The sequence below is a fragment of the Eleutherodactylus coqui genome, chromosome 13 (genome assembly GCF_035609145.1).
Source record: "Eleutherodactylus coqui strain aEleCoq1 chromosome 13, aEleCoq1.hap1, whole genome shotgun sequence".
Taxonomy (NCBI): Eukaryota; Metazoa; Chordata; class Amphibia; order Anura; family Eleutherodactylidae; genus Eleutherodactylus; species Eleutherodactylus coqui.
This window is the reverse complement of record NC_089849.1, coordinates 122815734-122837636: the sequence shown is the minus strand read 5'-3', so window position 1 is coordinate 122837636 and position 21903 is coordinate 122815734. Positions and strand designations below refer to the sequence as shown.

Below are 21903 nucleotides of genomic sequence, written 5' to 3'. Positions count from 1 at the left end.
GGTACAGGCCATTACTGGTACAGGAAAAAAGCTTAGGACCACTTAAAGTAGCTCTGATTAGGCTGCTAGCAGATATAGACAGACGCGTCCCCTGGGCTTGTACAGAGGAACATGTGTTGGACGCTGTTGATTTGGCACCTCTGGATATTCCCACCTCTGCACGCGAAACTGGGTCTCATGAAACAATTCCTTAAAGCTTTGCCAACTGAAGGAGACTGTTTCAAGTACCTCATCTTGGCATTTCCTAGCCTGCCATTTGAAAAAATAAAAGCCAGTGTGTTTGATGGTCCACAAATTGGGCAACTCATCCAAGGTGAACATTATTAATAATAATAATATTTATTTGTATAACGCCAACATATTCCGCAGCGCTTACAAAGGCCCCCCTGCCTTTGTACAAAAGTACAAAAATACAAAAAAAAAAAACAGTTACATGTAGTAATCAGCTGATGGAAACAATAGGGGTGCGGGGCTCCAACAAGCTTACATACTACAGATGATGGGGTGATACAGAAGGTAAAGGGCTGGAGATGTGCATGGTATGGCGAGGTGGAGAGTGAGGGATGCTATACACATAGACAATGGTCAGACATTTAGCCGTGTGACGGCAGGATCGGTATGACTGCAGGAGGCGGTTGATGGTGGCTAGCAGGGATTGCAGTCAGTAGGTCAGGGAGCATGTTATCAGGCGGCGTACAGAGGGGTTTGGTTTAGGAGATGTGGTATGCCTCCCTGAAGAGGTGCATTTTTAGAGTACGCCTGTTTAGTGTGTCAGTGATTGCCCGAATCACCAGAGGACTGGTGCTGCTCTGGAGAAGTATTGGAGGTGGGAATGAGCGGTTCGATTTAAAGGGGCACTCAGTCTGATTTTTTTAGCGGAGTGGAGGGCACAGGCTGGGTGGTGGATTGAGATGAGGGAGGCAATATAGGGGGGCGCGGTGCTGTGGAGGGCTTTATGGATGAAGGTAGGAAGTTTAAATTGTATTCTGTATTTGACGGGCAGATGGTGCAGTGACTGGCACAGGGCAGAGGCGTCCGAGTAGCGGCTGGACAGGAAGAGGAGCCTGGCTGCTGCATTCAGGATGGATTGGAGGGGGTAGAGTCTGGTGCAGGGGAGGCCGATCAGCAATGAGTTGCAATAATCGAGCCGATAGTGGATGAGGGCAACAGTAAGCATTTTTAGCGTGTTCGCGGTGAGAAAAGAGCGGATTTTTGCGATGTTCTTGAGGTGCAGGTGGCATGTTTGGGCCACAGATTGGATGTAGGGGGTAAAGGAGAGTTCAGAGTCGAAAATCACTCCAAGCAGCGGGCGTGCTGTCTGGGAGTTATGGTGGTGCCACATACTGAGATGGAGATGTCAGGAGGAGGTCGGTTAGTAGAGGGTGGAAACACCAGTAGGTCAGTTTTTGAGAGGTTCAGTTTTAGGTAGAGAGAGGACATGGTGTTAGAGACAGCGGACAGACAGTCGGTGATGTTTTGGAGGAAAGGTGCAGAGATGTCACGGGAAGAGGTGTATAGCTAGCTGGGTGTCGTCAGTGTAGAGGTGATATTGGAGGCCAAATCTAATGGTTTGTCCAATAGGGGCTGTGTAGATGGAGAAAAGTAGGGGGCCGAGCCCTGGGGGACCCCACCAGCAAGGGAAGAGGAGGGGAGGTAGAGCCAGCAAAGGAGACACTGAATAAGTGGTGTCCTTTAGGTTCATCAGGACAATGTCAGTACTTCAAAAAGAATGCTTTTAAAATACACTGTCAAGGACTTGTCAAGAATTACACCAAAATTGTCCAGAAACTCTTGGGGAGCTACAAAATATAACCTTTAAATAAACATTACATTCAGATATTTTTTTATGTTCCATTGTATGTACATTTTTTTTCTTTTTGAGAAAAAATGAGGGTATCCTTTATCCACATAAAAGTGGATCTGATAGAGAAAAACTGGCGTGATTTTTGGATTCAGAAGCTGGTATTGACGCCACTGGAAGCTAGGGGTTTGACAAGGCTTGCATGGAGGACACCCCCTAGCTCCCGATTGGCTGGAGAGTTAGTTTTCCTGTTAGGCTTACATTATTAGCGCTACATGCTTCCATGTTACAGCTCTAACATGGAAGCATTTCGAGCTCATAATGTAAGCCAAACAGGAAAATAAACTTTGCCTTTCCTGTCCCCGCGGCCCTGCCGGCTCTGAAGTGGTCTCAGAGATCGGCGCCCCAGTACCGGCAACAGCCCACACCGCTGGCGCCAACACTGTCCTGCCCCATGCTGTAGTGGCGCTCACCGCATTTGATGAGGCCGTTCCAACACTCTCGGCACTTTCAGGAGATGTGGCCACTGATGGCTACTTTGCTTCCCTGCCTGCGCTCCCTTCATCAGCTGTCAGTGCCGCCGCTGCCGAGAGGTGGAGGGGAAGCGGAGTAGCCCTCAGCCGCCGCATCTCGCCGCTACAGCATGGGGGAAGACAGTGTGGCCGGCGCTGGGGTGATGTCCCTGCACTTTGAAGGCTCTCCCCTGCAGCTGCTGCAAACATCCACGGTCTAAAGGGGCGAGAGCAGGAACCGAGGGGAGAGAGCAGCTCCGGGGTTACTCACCACATCCAGCGGAGAATATTTTATGAAGCTCTGCAGAACACACAGCGGCAGAGGGGTGAGCCAATCAGCCACTAGGGGTGTAATCTGGCTATCAACCGCCCTAACAGTTAGCTACACCCACCATACCGGTACTGGTGTATCTTGAAGCTAGCGGTGTGACAGCTGTCATCAGGAGTGAAGGCCCCTGTCTCGCCCCTAGCTTATGATTGGCTGAGAAGATACAGCAGTAATAGGTGGTGGAGCGAGCAGCACACTGTATCCATACACAGTGAGTGCGCTGCAAACTCCTGATTGCCTGCCTGCTGCTAGGTCCCAGCAGCATGCAAGGAGTTTGTGCCGTTATGGAGGGTTAGGGGTAGTTTAACAGTTAGGCTTACATTTACAGCTAATAATGTAAGGCAAACTGTTAAACTAACCGTAACCCTAAGCCTTCATTACAGCACAAACTCCTTGCACGCTGCTAGGAACTTCGGTGGCCATGTGTGCCCCCCTCTTCCCCGGCGCTGACAGCAAAAGGCCTGCCGTGTCACCTCACCCCTGCAGTGAGACCACACACCCCTATCTCCGCGACCGGCACGCCCACCCCTTGGACCTTGCTGGCCACCTCACCTAAATTCACCTGCAGTGTGAAGGGCCACGGCCCATGCAGGCCACATACGGCAGCATTACTGAGGGCAACTGGCAGAGCCGGGAAGCCGGATGCCGAACACCGAACACCGGAGGAGCCGAGGACAAGGCACAGCGCCGAGATCACTCACTGCAAGCCGGCAGACACCTTGCTCAGCAAGCCAGCAATGGAGGTGAGTGCAGCCAATCACGCACTGGGGGCGTCACCTGGCTGTCAAGCAGCCTAACAGTTGGCTACATCCACTACTTCCAGTGGCGTCAAGGTACACCAGTACCAACAATACCTTTGTGGTCACTATAATTATTGTGGGTTTATTTAAAGGCATCATTTCTTTTAAAGGGGCAGTTGAAAGCACTATTACATTGAAGGGGGCTTTGCTTTAAGATGTAGCTATGTCATATATATCACATTGTGAAGAAGAAAAGTATCCATTTTTTCAATACTAAGCATATTTTTTACAAGGTCTCGGGAAAAGTAACGAAGCACAACCCTAATGTAGCTCTTTACAATGTTCAAGTATTACGTTGGGTAATATTGACACTTTCCCAGGTCTGCTATCAGCCTCCGACTGTGAGGGGCTTGGGAGTGACTGGGGCCGGAGGAGTATCCAGACGGCCCATACCAAGGTTCAAGAGGTGGGACATGTGGAGAAGGGGCATGGGAGAAGGAACCCGGTGCCGGAGATGGTGGATGAGTTGTGGAAGAGGGAGCCAGAAATCTAGCCATGACATCCATCATGGCTGTCCAACATTCCATTTTCTTGGGAGTTGGCATCTCCTTCATCAAAGGAAGGAGACTCTTGAGAAAAAGCAAGTCACTGTCATCATCATCCCGTAACTGCCTCATAATTATCTCCTGCTGAGACATCATCTCCTTTCGGTGGCGTGATCTCTCTTCATTCATCTCGTTGAGGCGATGCAGCACAGACACCATAAATTCGGCCTCCTCCCTTTTCCTCTTCCTGCTGCGCTTGGAGCCCCTCTCTGTTATCCTCCCTGTGTCATGTCTGAGTGGGTTTATGGGACGAACAGTGAAGGTAAACTGTGATGGACCAGCCTGGGAGGACTCGGAGGACTCATAAAGCTCCGCTTCGTGGTGATTGGACTCCGAGTCTGTATCTCTGATGTTCCTGGACCCCCACCTCGTCTGTCTACGCTTTTCTGAAATGTAAAAAGATTATTATAAAATAAAAATGTAATTTTAGCAAATAACTTGGATTAAAATCCTGGAATTAGGAGTTTATACAAAAGTAGAACTGGATTTATAAGGGTGTATCTACATGGGAGTTTTTCACGCATTTTCTGTGCATTGCGAACCTATTATTTAAATGGGTTAATTTTACCTGAGCAATTTTTCATTTGCATCAATAGTGCAACAACAACAAAAATCGCAGCATGTCCATGTATCAGTGATTCTGTTCAGAAAATGCTCATTATTTCCTATGGGAGCCAAAAACATTTCACCCTGCACTGGCCTGTAAATGCAATTATAATGCGAGAGCGATTTCCTATGGTAAGTATTCATGTTATGAACAATCGCACGTGCAACAATGAGCTGTACTCACAAAATGCAGCATAATCACATGAAAAAAAATATCAATGGTTTACGACTTTCTCCCACCAATATCACATTCGCCCATAAATACTACCTACGGAGGATGTATAAAGCTTCCCTTGCTAATTAAGTGGAACCTCCACAATCTTCGCTCCAGTTTCCGGGTGTGCGCCTTTCTCATCCGAGTTCCTTGCAGTAATCTTACAAAATTCTTATTTTCCAGAGGATGTGGAGAAATGACAATTCCCAGGAAATAATTCATTCATGGGATTTGTCTTGCTTAAAGGGGTTGTCCGAGTAATGAAAGGCGATCCTAAAGGGTCCCCCATGGTATAAAATAACCAAGTAGCTGATGCTCCCTGCCGGTGGCTCACGTCTCCATCCTGACGGCATCTTTAGAGGCTGCAGTCACCCTGAACCTTCTTCAAACAAGCTGCTGCAGCCAATGATAGCACACAGCAATCCTCACTGAGCACTGCCATTGGCTGCAGCAGTAGGTTTGCGGCACATTACAGGCTGACTGCAGCCTGTAAACAACACAGCCAAGAAACTGGAGGCGCCAGCAGGGAATGAGCAGGGAGCGAAGAGAGGCAAGTACAGGTGTTACCCCTTCCCTACTGCATGGGGGGTGGCAATTTAGAAGAGCTGCTGCCTGCTTGTATGTCTGTAGGTGTGCAGACACGGGGGGTGGGGGGGACAGTCTCTTGTTCAGTGTATGTTTCTAGGTGTGCAGACACCTGGGGTGAACAGTGTCTGGTTCAGTGTATGTCCGTGGGTGTGCAGACACCTGGGGTGAACAGTGTCTTGTTCAGTGTCTGTCTGTTGGTGTGCAGACACCTGGGGTGAACAGTGTCTTGTTCCGTGTCTGTCTGTAGGTGTGCAGACACCTGGGGTGAACAGTGTCTTGTTCAGTGTATGTCTGTAGGTGTGCAGACACCTGGGGTGAACAGTGTCTTGTTCAGTGTATGTCTGTAGGTGTGCAGACACCTGGGGTGAACAGTGTCTTGTTCAGTGTATGTCTGTAGGTGTGCAGACACCTGGGGTGAACAGTGTCTTGTTCAGTGTATGTCTGTAGGTGTGCAGACACCTGGGGTGAACAGTGTCTTGTTCAGTGTATGTCTGTAGGTGTGCAGACACCTGGGGTGAACAGTGTCTTGTTCAGTGTATGTCTGTAGGTGTGCAGACACCTGGGGTGAACAGTGTCTTGTTCAGTGTATGTCTGTAGGTGTGCAGACACCTGGGGTGAACAGTGTCTTGTTCAGTGTATGTCTGTAGGTGTGCAGACACCTGGGGTGAACAGTGTCTTGTTCAGTGTATGTCTGTAGGTGTGCAGACACCTGGGGTGAACAGTGTCTTGTTCAGTGTATGCCTGTAGGTGTGCAGACACCTGGGGTGAACAGTGTCTTGTTCAGTGTATGCCTGTAGGTGTGCAGACACCTGGGGTGAACAGTGTCTTGTTCAGTGTATGCCTGTAGGTGTGCAGACACCTGGGGTGCACAGTGTCTTGTTTAGTGTCTGACTTCCCCTTTCCCCTTATGTTGGTTCAGATTTCCCTGTTTCTATGTTTTGTCTGCTATGTAAGTCTTGTCTAATAAAACCATTAGGAGTTTTTTACATCTGGTCTTGAGTGCACATCCTTCTCATTTAGCTATAAAAATATTACAATCATGCAGGTGAGGTGAATAAGACCCGCACAAACGTACCAGCATCACTGTTCATTACAGGGGACAGTGCGGCTTGTTCATTACTCAGGGGGGCGCTGTGGGCTACACGGTTATACAGTATTTAGGGGAAACGTGCGGCATTTTTAAAAGTTCATCTTAATATAGGGGTTAAGGATAGGAAAAAGCCAAAGGACATCTGCAGAGACAAGTTCTGTGCAGACCTTCATGGGGCTTGTTTTTTGCAAGATCAGTTGCACTTTTCAATGCTACCATTTAACGTATGAAAGACGTTTAAAAATGTCTATGTTGGGGGAAAATGGGAAAAAACCCCATAATCACACCTTTTTTGAGGGTGAGGGGTTGTTTTTATGGCGTTCATGGTGCAGTAACAATCAGATGTAGTCTTTATTCTGTGGGTCAGTATGATACAACAATATAAATTACCTTAGAGGGGGGGCGTGGCCAGCTGCCAAGATGGACGGTCGCATGTGAGTGAAGCTCCCCAGGAGATCCAAATATCCTGCGATTATCCTGGCCTTACATCCTTAACTTGTTCACCGGACAAGCCATATACGCTACTCTGATCTTGCTGCGGTGGCTGGCTCGAGCTGAAAAGCCCAACTTTCTCCTGAGCCCCCCTGCACCAGACGAGAGCCGAGCGGGAACAGCCCGCGCGCCAACACCCTCCTACCACCGCCATTGCTCCCAAGCCTGTGGCCGGCACCCGACGAGTCCCGCTGGACTTCTAGTGCTTCCTTCTCCCTGCCTTTGCCGGCGACCGGAAGACGCCCCGCTCCCCGTTTGAAGAACTGCACCGAGGGGACGCTGAGAGAGGGTCGAGCCACGCACCAACATCCCTTCACTGCCGGCTCCAGACATACCCGATGCGGCGCGCCGCTTCCTACTTCTGCCGGCACTGGGTGAGTGTTCCACCTCCCACCCGAACTCCGGAGCGTCCTGCACCGGACGAGAGCGGAACGGGAATGGCCCGCGCGCTAACACTCCCTACACTACCGCCGCTGCCCTCAACCCTGCGACCGGCGCTGAACGAGTCCCGCTGGACCTCCACTACTTACCTCTCCCTGCCCCTGCTGGTGACCGAAGGACGCTCCTGCTCCCCGCTTGAAGACCTGCGCTGAGGGGAAGCTGAGAGAAGGTTGAGTCGCGCGCCAGCACCCCTTCACTGCCGGCTCCAGGCACATCTGACACAGAGCCGCTTCCAGCTCCTGCCGGCGCTAGCCTGTGACCGGCGCCCAACAAGTCCCGCTGGACTCTCACCACCTACTTCTCCTCGCCACCTACTGCCGACCGGGGGACACCCCGCTCCCCGCTATAAGACCCGGGGGGACGTTGAGGAAGACTGAACCGCGCGCCACCACCCCTTCACTGCCGGCCCCAGGCGCACCTTACGCAGCGCGCCGCTCCCTGCCTTTGCCGGCACTGGGGAGTGCTCCACCTTTCACCCGAACTCTGGGCCGACGGGCCAGATTAACCAGAAGGTGACCGCAGCACCCGCATAAAATACCCGGCCGTTCGGGGTTCCCAGGCAACGAGACCCACGGCCCTGAAACCCAGTCGGTGCACCTCCTGGGAAACACCCCCCCGCGCGCAAGACGAGGAGTGTCGGGACTGGACTCTAGCTCTGAGAGGAGCCGACAAAAGTAAGCAGACAACGGGGGAAGAGGGGATAACTTGGAAGTCCTAGTCAGACCACATATATATATCAGGTAACCCCCCTCCCCATTGATACCGACAGTCATTTTGTGACCACGGCTGAGAGCGCAGAGGGTTACTACAGGCTCTCCATTAGACGGCAACACAACTTGTGACATCTCAAACAATTTGTTAAACATAACTTGAGCAGCCTCCCTACCTCAACTAACTTGACTGGGACTAGCGACACTGGCTTCATAAATAATCTGCATTTAAAGCTGCATTTACAGCGCAACATTGTTGTACTCCTTACTTATCAGATATACCACGGCTAAACAAGCCTGACGCCGCTAAGCCTAAACGATTACCTGGGACTTTACCCTGAACTGCAGAATAACCCCCAAGACCCATAAGGGAGAAACACGACCAGTCCCTTTAAATTAAACAAGACAACACAGCGGCGCTGGCGAGTGTCTCACTGACTGCACAGATTACACAACTACCTACCATGAGCACTCGTGCTAAAGGCGGCACCGCCGCAGAGAGACTAAAAGAATTCTCTCACACCGAGGCAACTGACCATACACCACGCTCGTCCCGGACCGCGCAGGCCAGAGATAATGAAACCGACTCGGGGCAAAACTCAGAACCTACAATGCGTCAACTACTAGAAGCCATAAATACCTGCAAATCCTCCCTTACTGGGAAAATAGATGAAGTTAAAACAGACGTCCCCTTATTACGACAAGATTTACAAAACATAAGGGGCAGGATGCACGAAATGGAAGACCGAATCTCTAGTGTAGAAGACATCCTACATCCGCTCCCAAAAGCGGTCCAAAAAGCCGCGAGGCAGGCAGAATTTTGTCAATGCAAAACAGATGACCTGGAGAACCGGCTACGGCGTAAGAACGTACGCATAATAGGTCTCCCAGAGAGAGTCGAAGGCTCTCAACCAGAATCCTTTGCAGAAAACTGGCTTAAAACTATGCTGGGCGATGACGCTTTCTCGGCTTCCTTTACGGTAGAAAGAGCCCATCGAGTCCCGACTAAACCACCAGTACCGGGCGCCCCGCCGCGTCCATTTTTGGCAAGAATCCTGAACTGTAGAGACCGGGACACAATACTGCGTCAGGCCAGATTGAAAGGCCCCCTCGAATATAACAACTCGGCGATCTCTATTTTCCCTGATTTTTCAGCGGACTTACAGAAACACAGAGCCTCCTTTATGGATATCAAGAAGAAGCTTCGAGATAGAGGCATTCCATATTCCATGGCATACCCAGCCCGTCTACGGATTGTGGCAAATGATAAAGCGATCTTTCTACAGTCCCCAGCTGAAGCCATGGAATGGTTCCGTATGCATCCTGTGTCGTCCGAGGCTGTGTAGCCCGGGCAGCAATTAAGGATAACGTAAATTTTTTCTAAAGTGTATCTAGACCCACGATCCACTGGTTTATGGGCGATACTACAAAAGAATATATTAAGGAGCTACATTCCTCCTTTAGCTACAGGTTGACTCCGAAGTACGGACCGGCGATCCGGCAACCGCCATAACGGTAATAGCCTACGACCTGATGTCCGGAATTAATCCCCTATAGGCCGGCAGAATATCCCCCACTCACAACAACAGCTATATACCCCTATTATTTGAAACACCCGTTCAAGCCACATATCATGATATTTCCTAATGTCACTGACTTGCCTTAGTTGGAACGTGAGAGGCCTGGGCACCGCTAACAAGCGCAAAGCAGTCTTTTTCTACATCAAGCAATTTAACCCCCACATCATGGGCCTGCAGGAGACTCACCTCACTATAGATAAAGCTGACTCCCTCAAAAAACCATGGGTGCAATGGACATGCCTCTCTCTCCAGAGGGGTTTCTCTTCTTATACACAAATCACTAAGATGGAACCCCATAAACATAAAAGAGACCCTGACGGTAGATTCGTATTTGTATACGCCGAAATTGATTCCAAACCCTATGTCATTATATGCATTTACAATCCACCTCACAACAACCTCCACCTTATAAAGGCAGCGATAACGTTCGCTCATCAGTTCCCCTCGGCATACGTTATCTGCATGGGCGATTTTAATAGGGTAATGAACCCAAATAAAGACAGATTTCACCTGTCCCCTGGACCCCACACTACAGTTAGCTCCCCAATGCAACAACTCTTTGAAAGTGTAGGTTGGATAGACACCCTTGAATACACTTGCCACTCCACAGGTCATAACACGCTGTCAAGAATCGACTACGTACTATCCTCCTCGGCACTGGCACTTTACATAACGGATGTAACACACTGCCCGCGAGGAATATCTGACCATAGCCCAATATTACTAACTCTCAAATTTCCTAGCCTTAAACTCACCCCCACTTGGAAAATACATCCATTCTGGCTCAAACTCCTAAAAACTAACGATCAAACCCCAATACATATATCAATGTTTCTGGACGCCCATGAGAGCAATACCCATTATGCCCTGAAGTGGGACACCTTTAAGGCATACCTTAGAGGATGCCTCAAATCAGCCATTTCCTACATCAAAAAATCAACATCCCAAACCGATAAAGAACTCGAGATCCAAACATTTAGAAGCCGAAAAAAATCTACATTTCCAACCCTACAGACTCCAATACAGTAAACTGGCTTGGCCTAGTCCATCTCTATAAACTCCAAATATACGAAAAAACCAAACGCAAATTATTCTTTACGAAACAGCACTACTTTGAATTGGGCAACCAATCAAGCCATTTACTGGCAAACCTCATTAAGCAGGAAAACAAAGCCAACACGATCCTGAAAATCCAAAACACGCAGGGCACAGAACTCACAGATGCACAATCTATAACAGCTCGTTTCAAAGAATACTATGCAGACCTCTATAGGTCATCCTCGGACAAATCTCTCCTTGACATCCTTAACTACCTACAGGATCTAACATTTCCAACACTCTCCGCTGAACAAATAGAACAGATAGAAGCCCCAATAACAGTAGAGGAAATTCAACTAACTATTAAAGACATGGCACTTAATAAATCCCCCGGACCTGATGGCCTCCCAATAGAGGTATATCGGAAATACAGCGACCAATTAATCCCACTCCTACACGAAACTCTACACCAGGCCCAACTGGGAAAATCCCTCCCTCCTTCCCTATACGAAGCATCTATTATAGTCCTTCTAAAACCCGACAAAGACCCGACGGACTGCAATTCCTACCACCCCATTTCACTAGTAAACGTGGACTATAAAATCCTTACCAAAATTCTGGCCACTAGGTTGAATCAAGTAATTTTATCTATCATACACCCTGATCAAACAGGCTTCATGCCAGGCAAATCCACTACGATTAATATCCGCAAAGTACAAACGGCCATTCAGCTAGGCAGACAATACAACATGCCCTGGGCCCTTGTGTCATTGGACATGAAAAAAGCATTTGATTCCCTAGAGTGGAACTTCTTAGAAGCCTGTCTAACCCGTTTCGGGTTGGTCCCAAATTTAGACAATGGGTCAACATCATATATAAATCCCCGAAGGCTAATGTGATAGTGAATGTTATCCCCTCGGCAGAATTCCCACTTACGAAAGGCACCCGTCAAGGATGTCCATTATCTCCAGCTCTATTCGCCATAGCAGCCTTGGCAATCCGTCTAAGATCCTCTGCTAACGTAACGGGCATCAAATGGGGGGGGGGGGGATTGAGAGTAAAGTGAGCCTCTATGCAGACAACACCATTCTTTTCCTATCAAACCCCGACACCTCCTTCTCCCAAGCTATGACCCACATAGACCAATTCTCCGGACTATTCGTAAACTGGACTAAATCCACAATTCTGTATACGGACCTTAACCCTAAAATTGATCCCCATGTTACCAGATATAACCTGGCAATAGTCTCTAGGTTCAGAAATCTGGGGATAATTATGTCGCGCGAATATCATAAGGCCATAGACGACAACATCATTCCCTTACAAGAAACCCTAAGACACAAATTTAAGAAATGGGCTAAATTACCGTTATCAGTAGCGGGCCGTATAAACCTGGTCAAAATGGCTATCCAGCCTAAATGTCTATACATATTACAACATATGCCACTACAGGTCCCCAAACGGTTCTTTCAATCCTTCAACTCCCTCATCACGTCATTTGTATGGAACTCCACTCGCTCTAAACTGAGCCTTACGTCACTACAAAGGCCAAAAGACCAAGCGGGGATGGCCCTCCCAGATCTTCGATTGTACTATCTGGCAGGACAGCTGAGGAACATCCAGCCGTGGTTTCGCTCCCAAGAGATGCCCACTGCAGACCGCTATTTGGCGAGACAAGTAAAGGGCAACAATCTACTAAATTATTTAGAATTCCCAGAATGTACAAATCCATCTGAAGTCCTACCATTACATAAGCTGGCGCTTAGCGTCTGGAGAGAAGTCAAAACGCTCCAAAAGTTCCAAGATGTGGTGTCAGACCTTCCCCTTTGGGATAACCCCGGCTTAACAGCCTTGCACTCCATCCCAGACACTCATTATTGGACCAACCTAGGAATCACTACGCTAGGGGACATATACAAGGATGGAATATTTCCCACATTCACCCATTTATGCGAGCAGCTCCAAACCCCGCACTTGCAATTATTTAGATTTTTTCAGTTGAGGCATGCGCTAAGCACCCAATTCCCTCCGACCTCTACCCAAATCTCAAAGTTCCCTTCGATTGGCATATTAAAATCGCAGGGCCCCAAAGGTCTGATCTCGACCCTATATACACACTTACTTTCAGCAAAACTAAACTCCAATCCACTTCCCGTCTTCGACAGATGGAAAATTTGCATTCCATCCTTAACACATGAAGAATGGACAGAAATAGAGGAGTCCCATTTAGCAGTATCTCCTGCCATAAATAACAAATTGATCCAATTATATATTATCCACCAATCATACCTTACTCCTAACCGCTTATTTAAAATGGGAAACACCCATTCAAACTCCTGTCACAGATGTAGCCAACCGAATGCGGATTTCTGGCATTTAATTTGGAACTGCCCATCTGTCAAGACCTACTGGTCCAACGTAATATCCCTTATAAATCAACTCTTAATACCCCCTTACAACATAAACTTAGACCCCAAAATAGCTCTATTCGGAATACTGGAGGAGGAGCTATGGCCGAAATATATCTGTATATTTCTTAAAGAAGTACTCTTCCTAGCACGTAAAGAGAGCCATGCATTGGATGGCCTCAGATCCACCCTCGATCACACAATGGATCCAATTCGTAAACTCGATAATTCCATATGAAAAAATTATATACCAGAACAGAGGGTGCCCAAACAAGCACCATAAGATCTGGGGCCCATGGCTGGGGACCTACGCCACGTTACCCCCAGAATAAACAGTACATCATCAGAAATAACACGACCAGCACAGATTGCTTCAGTTTAACGGGTTTTTGTTTATTTCAAATCCTGGATAGATACAATACAAAGAATTTATTTCGTTAAAGGGGTTGTCCCGCGCCGAAACGTTTGTTTTTTTTTCTCAACAGCCCCCCCGTTCGGCGCGAGACAACCCCGATGCAGGGGTTAAAAATAAAAACCGCACAGTGCTTACCCGAATCCCCGCGCTCCGGTGACTTCTTACTTACCTTGCGAAGATGGCCGCCGGGATCTTCTCCCTCGGTGGACCGCAGGGCTTCTGTGCGGTCCATTGCCGATTCCAGCCTCCTGATTGGCTGGAATCGGCACGTGACGGGGCGGAGCTACAAGGAGCCGCTCTCCGGCACGAGCGGCCCCATTCAGCAAAGAAGAAGACCAGGCTGCGCAAGCGCGTCTAATCTGGCGATTAGATGCTGAAAATTAGACGGCACCATGGAGACGAGGACGCCAGCAACGGAGCAGGTAAGTGAATAACTTCTGTATGGCTCATAATTAATGCACGATGTACATTACAAAGTGCATTAATATGGCCATACAGAAGTGTATAGACCCACTTGCTGCCGCGGGACAACCCCTTTAAGTTAAAATAATAATAAATACGTTATTAAAAATCAGAAGATACAGTCTAAAGAAGTAAACCTCAGTCGAAAATACTAAGTTGTATTTTAAAACATGTCTATTCTTTTATTTTGTAAAGTTCATAAATGCACAAATAAGTGTACAGTGTGTATGCTAGAAGACTGAATTGTAATATCCTTTATTTCTCCTTTCTATATCGTATAATTTCATGTGACAAATAAAGCGAAGTTAATAAAAAATATATATAAATTACCTTTAAAAAAAAAAGACTTGCTTTCTGTCACATATTTTGCCCCCCATAACTATCATTCCGTCTGATGCGGATGTGTGAGGGCTTGGTTTTTGCGTGGTGACTTGTAGTTTGTGTTATTACTAGAGATGAGCGAGCACCAAAATGCTCGGGTGCTCGTTACTCGAGACGAACGTTCAGTGATGCTCGAGAGTTCGTTTCGAGTAACGAACCCCATTGAAGTCAACGGGCGACTCGAGCATTTTTGTATATGACTGGTGCTCCGCTAAGGCTTTCATTTGTGAAAATCTTAGCAAATCACCAAAGTCATGTAAAAAACACAGAAATGGATAGGGCAGGCGAGGAGCAACATGCAGGGCTGCATTTCGGGCTCCGAGGTCTCACTATTAAGCCACAATAGTGGCAAGAGTGAGACCCCCCCCCCCCCCCCCGCACTGTCAGCATAACGATCGTTCTCCTCTGCCACAGTAACAGCTGTGGCAGAGAAGAACGATGTTAGCCCATTGCATTCAATGGAGCCGGCAATACAGCCGGCTCCATTGAAAGCAATGGGCTGCCGGCGAGCGCTGGATGAATTTTCGGGAAGGGCTTAAAATATAAGCCTTTACCTGAAAAAGAAAGATTTTAGTGTAAAAAAAGAATAAAAATGCAGGCATTCTCTTCAATGGAGCCGCTGCTGCTGCCGGCGACTCCATTGAAGACAATGGTCCGCTGGCACACCTGAATTCTTTTTCAGGGAAGGGCTTTACATATAAGCCATTCCCTGGAAATGAATTAAAAGTGATTTAAAAAACAAAAAAAATAGATACTCACCTCCCTTCAGCTGCCGGGGCACAGCCGCGTGTTCTCCTGCTGTCCCCTGCACTGTGGTGCTGAACTGCTGTCATTCAGCTGAGAGCTGCGCTGAGCCAATCAGAGGCAGCATTCACTCACCCATTCATGAATTCATGAATGGGTGTGAATGAGATCTGCCTCTGATTGGCTCAGCTGAGCCAATCAGGGGCATGTCTGACTCACACCCCCTTCACACCCACTGCAGGCCGGCCGCGCTGAACTCCATCTGCCGGGACAAGGTGAGTATATATATATATTTTTTATTTTTACACATTTCTGGATGAATTGCAGGGAAGGGCTTATATATTTAAGCCCTTCCCGACAATTCATCCCGCGATCGCCGGCAGCCCATTGCTTTCAATGGAGGCGGCTGTATTGCTGGCTCCATTGAATTCAATGGTCAGTGCTCGTCTCGAGTAACGAGCATCTCGAGCACCCTAATACTCGAACGAGCATCAAGTTCAGACGAGTATGCTCGCTCATCTCTAGTTATTACCATTTTGGGGAACATGGGACTTTTAAATCACTTTTTACGACTAAAAAAACGTAATTCTGCCGTTGTGATTTTTTTCTGATGGAGTTAACCACATGGGATTAATGTAATATTTTAATAAACCGGACCATTGTGGATGCAGCAATACCATTTTTTAGACTTTTGTTTTTGACGCGACAACTGGGAAAAAGTTTTTTGTAAAGCTGTTAATATTTTTTATAAGAATTAAAAAAAATCTTTATTTTATTTCTAACTTTGTTGTTAGTCTCCATAGGGGACATAAACTTGCGGTTATTTTATCACATACAGTATAGTGCAATACCATTGTATTGCATTATACTATGTTTTAACAGGCTTCCTATTAACCCCTTAATGACGCGGCACCTTTTTATCCCCCTTTTCTTTTTTTCATCCCACCATTTAAAAATCGTAACTCCTTTTTTTATCCATCGACGTCGCTGTATGAGGGCTTGTTTTTTGCGGGACGAGTTGTATTTTTTAATGGTGCTATTTAATGTACTGAAAAACTTTTTAAAATTCTAAGTAGAGTAAAATTTTTTAAAAAAACGACATTCCACCATCTTTCAGTGCGTCTTGTTTCTACGGCGCACAAACTGCAACAAAAGCGACATAACTTTATTCTGTGGGTCGGTACGATTACTACGACACCAAATTATTTTCTTTATAATTAAATTATTTTCTGCCGCCATCTTCTGCGCACAATAACTTTTTTATTTTTCTGTCGACTTAGTTGAGCAAGGCCTCATTTGTTGCGGGATGTCCTGTAGTTTAGATTAGGGCTAATTCGGAATACATACAACTTTTTAATCGCTTTTTATTGCATTTTTTCTGGGAGACAGGGTGACTGAAAAAGTGCATTTCTGGCGTTCTTTTTTTTTTTTTGGACGACGTTCACCGTGCGGAGTAAATATTGTGCTACTTTGATAGATCGGACTTTGATGGACGCGGTCATACCAAATATGTATTTTTCTTTTATGATTTTACATTTTTTATTATAGGTATGGCAAAAGGGGGGTGATTTAAACTTTTATTACTTTTTTTTTTTACAATTAATAAAAAACTTTATTGCTGTTATTTTCACATTATTTTAAACTCCCGTAGGGGACTACAACATGTGATGCTTTGATCGCTCCTGCTATAGCATTACGTCATACTGTGATTTGACAGGCAGTCTATCAAGCCACCCCACGTGGATGGCTTGATAGGCAGTCTCCCAGGGCAGCTTGGGGCCTTTCAGAAGGGCCCTGGCTGCCAAGACACCTGCACGGCTCCCTGCGTTTTAACACGGGAGGGGCCGTACGGGACCCCCGAACATTGTTCGGGGGATTTAAATGCCGCTGTCAGAATTGAAGCTATTGCCCGCGGGTGTCAGCTATAATAAACAGCTAATGCCCACGCTGTATGCAAAGAGGTCGCCCCACGACCTCTCTGCATACATACCCCGACGCTCCAGGACGTAAATGTACGTCCTGGAGCGGGAAGGGGTTAAAAATGTGCTACTGGCACATCTTAATACGCAGAAATACATGGCAGCCCTGGGGCCATGGCGCCCGAACAGCAGCCTCTCGATCTTATCGTGGCCAGGCCATTCAGGCCATTCAAATCTCAATTGATTAGGACATTTAAATGCTGCTGTTAAAACTGACAGTGGCATTTAAAGGGTTAATAGCTGCAGTTCTCTCTGATCGTGGCGGCTATTGTGAGCTGGTGTTGGTTGCCAAAGACAGCCATTACTCACCGTGTATGGAGCGGGGTCAGCCCCGGAGTCCGCGCCTCCTCTCTCTGTTCACCCTACAGTCAGCAGCTCCCTATGATCAGCTGATTTGCAGGCATCCCAGTGGCGGACCCCGGCTGATCTGCTATTGGTGACCTGCTGTATCCTGAGGATCGGTCACCAATGACGTCTTTTTAGAGCACTATGACATTATAGGATATAGACATTAAATAACCAGAAGGGTTGTTGATCCGAGTCTTGGATTCAGGTAGGAACTTTTCAAATGTTGATACAGGGATTATTCTGACTGCAAATATGCTGTCGGGAAGGAATTTCCCCCCCCATTTTTGGGGGTAAATTGGCTTCTACCTCTAGGGGGGGGGGGGGGGGGGGGAATAGGCTGAACTGGATTGTCTTCTGCCTAACATACTATGTTCATAGTTTTTCCTTTAAGAAGTAAAGATGTATGGTACGAGACAATCAGAGCTGGCGGATATCTGCTGTAGAATGGGAAAAGAAGGTATTTGTATATCCAGTTTACTCACTAGTCGTATTGATAGACCTTTCCTTCTCCCAAGTATTCAAGGATGTATTTCCTCCCTCGATGTCCAAATCTCTGTATATAATAATATTGTCCCCGGGGTCTGCGTAAACGGGTGAAAAAACATACAGGTAAGTGTATAGAGACTGTGAGCCCCAACGGGGACAGAACCCCATACCAGGTGATGTGAGGTGCTGCGTGATATGTATGTGCTATATAAGCATGGGTGATTATTAATATGAGAGTCTGTACATGTGTGGAGGGGGAAAGAGACATCCATGATATGTTGGCTTGTGATGCCCCCTACTGGCCAGAGAGATGTAGAAAAAAAGTTGAAGAACATATTTAATTGTGCAAAATGTAACTATTCCTACTGACCTGGGCTGATATCTATTGGAATTTCTTCTTCCTTGATCTTCACACAAATCACTTCCTCCTCCTCAACCTCTACATTTTTAGGAACATCACCCTGAAAGTTGTACAAAATAATCTCCCTTAACATCGATACATTTAAAAAACAGTCAAAGTCTACAAGTGTGACGTCTGATACTGTTCAAGCCCTTTGTGACACACATATGGCTATACACATCCTAACTGCACATTGCCCCGTGTAGTTGGCACATATATAGCCTTTCACTACATGTGCTATAATGGAGTCGGCTCAGGAGCCACAAGTGTCCTAAGCAGGTGGGCACTGTCCTCATGTCATGGTAGCCTAGGGACTTCTGAAAGTCCCCAAGGCTGCCATGATACTTTGCTACTAAAGATGCACCTGTGGAATGTCTTTAATAGGAAGCCTGTTAAAATTTAGTATAATGCAATACTTTGGTATTGCATTATACTATTTAAAAGCTCAAACGATCAGGGGTTCAAGTCCCCAATGGAAAGAAATAGAAAAAAGTAAATTTAAAGGGTTTTTTATTTATAAAATTAAAATATATTAAAAGATAAGCAAAAAAAAAAACAAAACAACGTTTCCCATTCATAACATCTAAATAATAATAATAAAAAATAATCTAAAAATTGGTATTCTGCAACTTGAAAGGTCCATTTAAAAAATAAATAAATAAAAAAAATAAATCACATTATTCCTGCATGATTACCTGCGTCAGAAAAAAAATACACAGTCGCAGAATGGCACTTTTTTGGTCATCAAAAAGTCAAATCTATGAAAAAGTTGTATGTTCTCCAAAATGGTATCAATACAAACTACAGATCGCCCCACAAAAAGTGAGCCCTAATCCAGCGCTATCGATGGAAAAATAAAGAAGTTATAAAATAAAGTTATAAATAAAAATGGTGACAGAAAGTAAGAATTAAAAAAAATGTATTTTATTATTTAAAGTATTACTCTATAAAAACTATTTCAATTTGGTATCGCTGAACTCCTACTAACCCACAGAACAAAGATGTCACTTTAACGGCACCATGAAAGCTGTAGAAATCATTCTCCCTCCAAAATGGTGCAATTGTCGTTTTTTTTCGCACTTCGCCCCACTTAGAAATTTTTAAAAATCTTTAATACATTTTATGGTGCCTTAAAGGGGTTGTCCCGCGGCAGCAAGTGGGTCTATACACTTCTGTATGGCCATATTAATGCACTTTGTAATGTACATTGTGCATTAATTATGAGCCATACAGAAGTTATAAGAAGTTTTTCACTTACCTGCTCCGTTGCTGGCGTCCTCGTTTCCATGGAGCCGACTAATTTTCGCCGTCTAATGGCCAAATTAGCCGCGCTTGCGCAGTCCGGGTCTTCTTCTTTTCTGAATGGGGCTCCGTGTAGCTCCGCCCTGTCACGTGCCGATTCCAGCCAATCAGGAGGCTGGAATCGGCAATGGACCGCACAGAAGCCCTGCGGTCCACCGAGGGAGAAGATCCCGGCGGCCATCTTCAACCGGTAAGTAAGAAGTCACCTGAGCGCGGGGATTCAGGTAAGCGCTGTGCGTTTTTTTTTTTAAGTCCCTGCATCGGGGTTGTCTCGCGCCGAACGGGGGGGGGGGGGGGGGTGGCTGGAAAAAAATAAAACCCGTTTCGGCGCGGGACGACCCCTTTAAATGGTAGCATTGTGCAAAAAAAAAAAAACAAGCCCTCACCCGAAACACAAAAAGTTATGAGTGGGGAAACTGAAACTGCAGAATGTGACCCTTGGTGATGAAAGGGTTAATCTACCTGAGGCTCTTGTGTTGGGCCATTGTGATGTTCTTGTGTACATTGAACATGGTCCATTAGGGATCCGAAGAGAAACGGACGTCCAAATACTGCAGCTGTAGATCACAAGAGAATAAGAAAAACACAAATTGGGACCAATGATCATCAGATGCAGATTTGATGCGGTTGTGAGGAGGTTTAGGCAGAATGGCGGTGGAGGGGCGCCACACATTTATAATACCGGGTTATTACAAACGATCTTCCCAAAGTCAAGTCCCCAGAACTCCGTCTAATGACACTCAAATTTGATATCAATGGAAACAGAAACTCTAAGGCCTCATGTCCACGGGCAGATCGGATTCCACATGTGGATTTCTGCAGCCGCAGACCTGCGGAAACCATTTGTGGGAGATCACGGATGTAATGGTTTTTCTGTGTGGATGGACTGCGGATCATGCGCACGGGGAAAAAAAATCCGCAACCCGACCTCTCAGCCTTTCCCCCACCTCCCTAATTTGATTTTAACTTTCAAATCCGCAATTATATTTGCGGATGCACTGCGGATCTATTGATCCCGTCCCCACGGAATCCGTACTGAAACGGAGCATGCTGGGAGTTGTTTTCTGCATTAAACGGTCCGCAAATCAAATCTGCATGCTTACATTCAGTTGCGGATGCCAGTGCTTCCTTATGGGCACTTGAATTGCGGCTCTTCCGTGTGGGTGACCCGTGCAGATTGCGCAAATCAATCCGAGAACATTGAGCCTTAAAGTTTCACTTAGCAAAGCTGTCCAACAGTAAGATGTTCTTGTTGCCCGTAACAACCAATCACAGCGCAGCGTTCATCTCTCCAGCTCCTTCAGGAGACCTCACTCAGTTTTCGCAGAATGCCAGATCAGCGTAACTAGTCCGCTTTACCTGCTCAGACTCCAGGAAGGTTTGACTATGGATGGTATGATGGCAATCAAGTCACCCAGCATTCCCCAAAACAGATAGAACTACGACATAACTGAATACATCAAAACAGAAGAAAACAACCCAAGGAAGACATCTACAAATAATCTAATGGGGAGTTCAAGGAAGTCATCGGATGAAGATGAAGGTGTACCGGCACATCAGGGAGTAACGGCCTCCATGAACGTATCTAGAGGAAGCTGCTCCTGGAAGGTCTGGGGACGTCTGAGTCACGTGAAGGAGGGTCACATGACTTCAGGAAGAGGCAGAGCCCTCTAAGAGTTATTGAGGAGGAGGAGGAGGAGGAGGAGGAGGGACAGCTTCAGCATCTCACTGACTCCTTGAGAGACACAAGTTTCATTGTGCAAAGGATGATGTTCTTCCTGCTCTTTAACAAAAGTACAATCCCCAAATCTCCAACCGTGGGATAATAAGCAGAGACGACTAACAATCTACAAACCGGACTAACAGCGTTTGTAACAAGCTATTGATCAGACCCAAAGCAGAAACCCCCAAAATAGGGACTGTCCCTGAAAAAAAAAGTGTAGGGCCGCTCTCAGACATGCGTTCAGAAACCGCTGCTCAAAATCGCAGCATTTTACCGTGACTTTGAGGTGTTTTTGAACACGCTGTACAGCGTTTGGCGGCACTTTTTAAGCACTCCATCATTGTGATGGGTGAGGAGGTACATTAAAATATGCAAAAACGTGCGAAAATAGAACAGACAGTGCTTGGAAATCACGGTACAGGTCTGTGAAGCCCCATTGAGATCAATGGCGGTGTTGTACTGCGGCTAGCGCAGCGTTCGGGACTCCACGCTAATCGCGGTAAAAAGCAG

At 46.7% G+C, this 21903-nt stretch overlaps 1 protein-coding gene across 3 annotated transcripts; it reads right to left on the bottom strand.

Moving 5' to 3' along the window:
• Window positions 1-1826: 1826 nt before the first annotated feature.
• Window positions 1827-21306, bottom strand: LOC136588129 (uncharacterized). Of its 3 annotated transcripts, none has more exons than XM_066587127.1 (5): window positions 21220-21306; window positions 20133-20227; window positions 18339-18429; window positions 17965-18063; window positions 1827-4372 (listed from the first exon to the last, which is right to left on the bottom strand). In XM_066587127.1, the coding sequence occupies exons 2-5, from the start codon at window positions 20187-20189 to the stop codon at window positions 3732-3734; spliced, it is 888 nt and encodes a 295-aa protein (XP_066443224.1). In that variant the 5' UTR covers window positions 20190-20227; window positions 21220-21306; the 3' UTR covers window positions 1827-3731. The 3 variants fall into 3 exon arrangements, with proteins under 3 accessions (XP_066443224.1, XP_066443225.1, XP_066443227.1); XM_066587128.1 differs by lacking the exon at window positions 21220-21306 and adding an exon at window positions 20774-21204; XM_066587130.1 differs by lacking the exon at window positions 17965-18063.
• Between the last annotated feature and the right edge of the window lie 597 nt (window positions 21307-21903).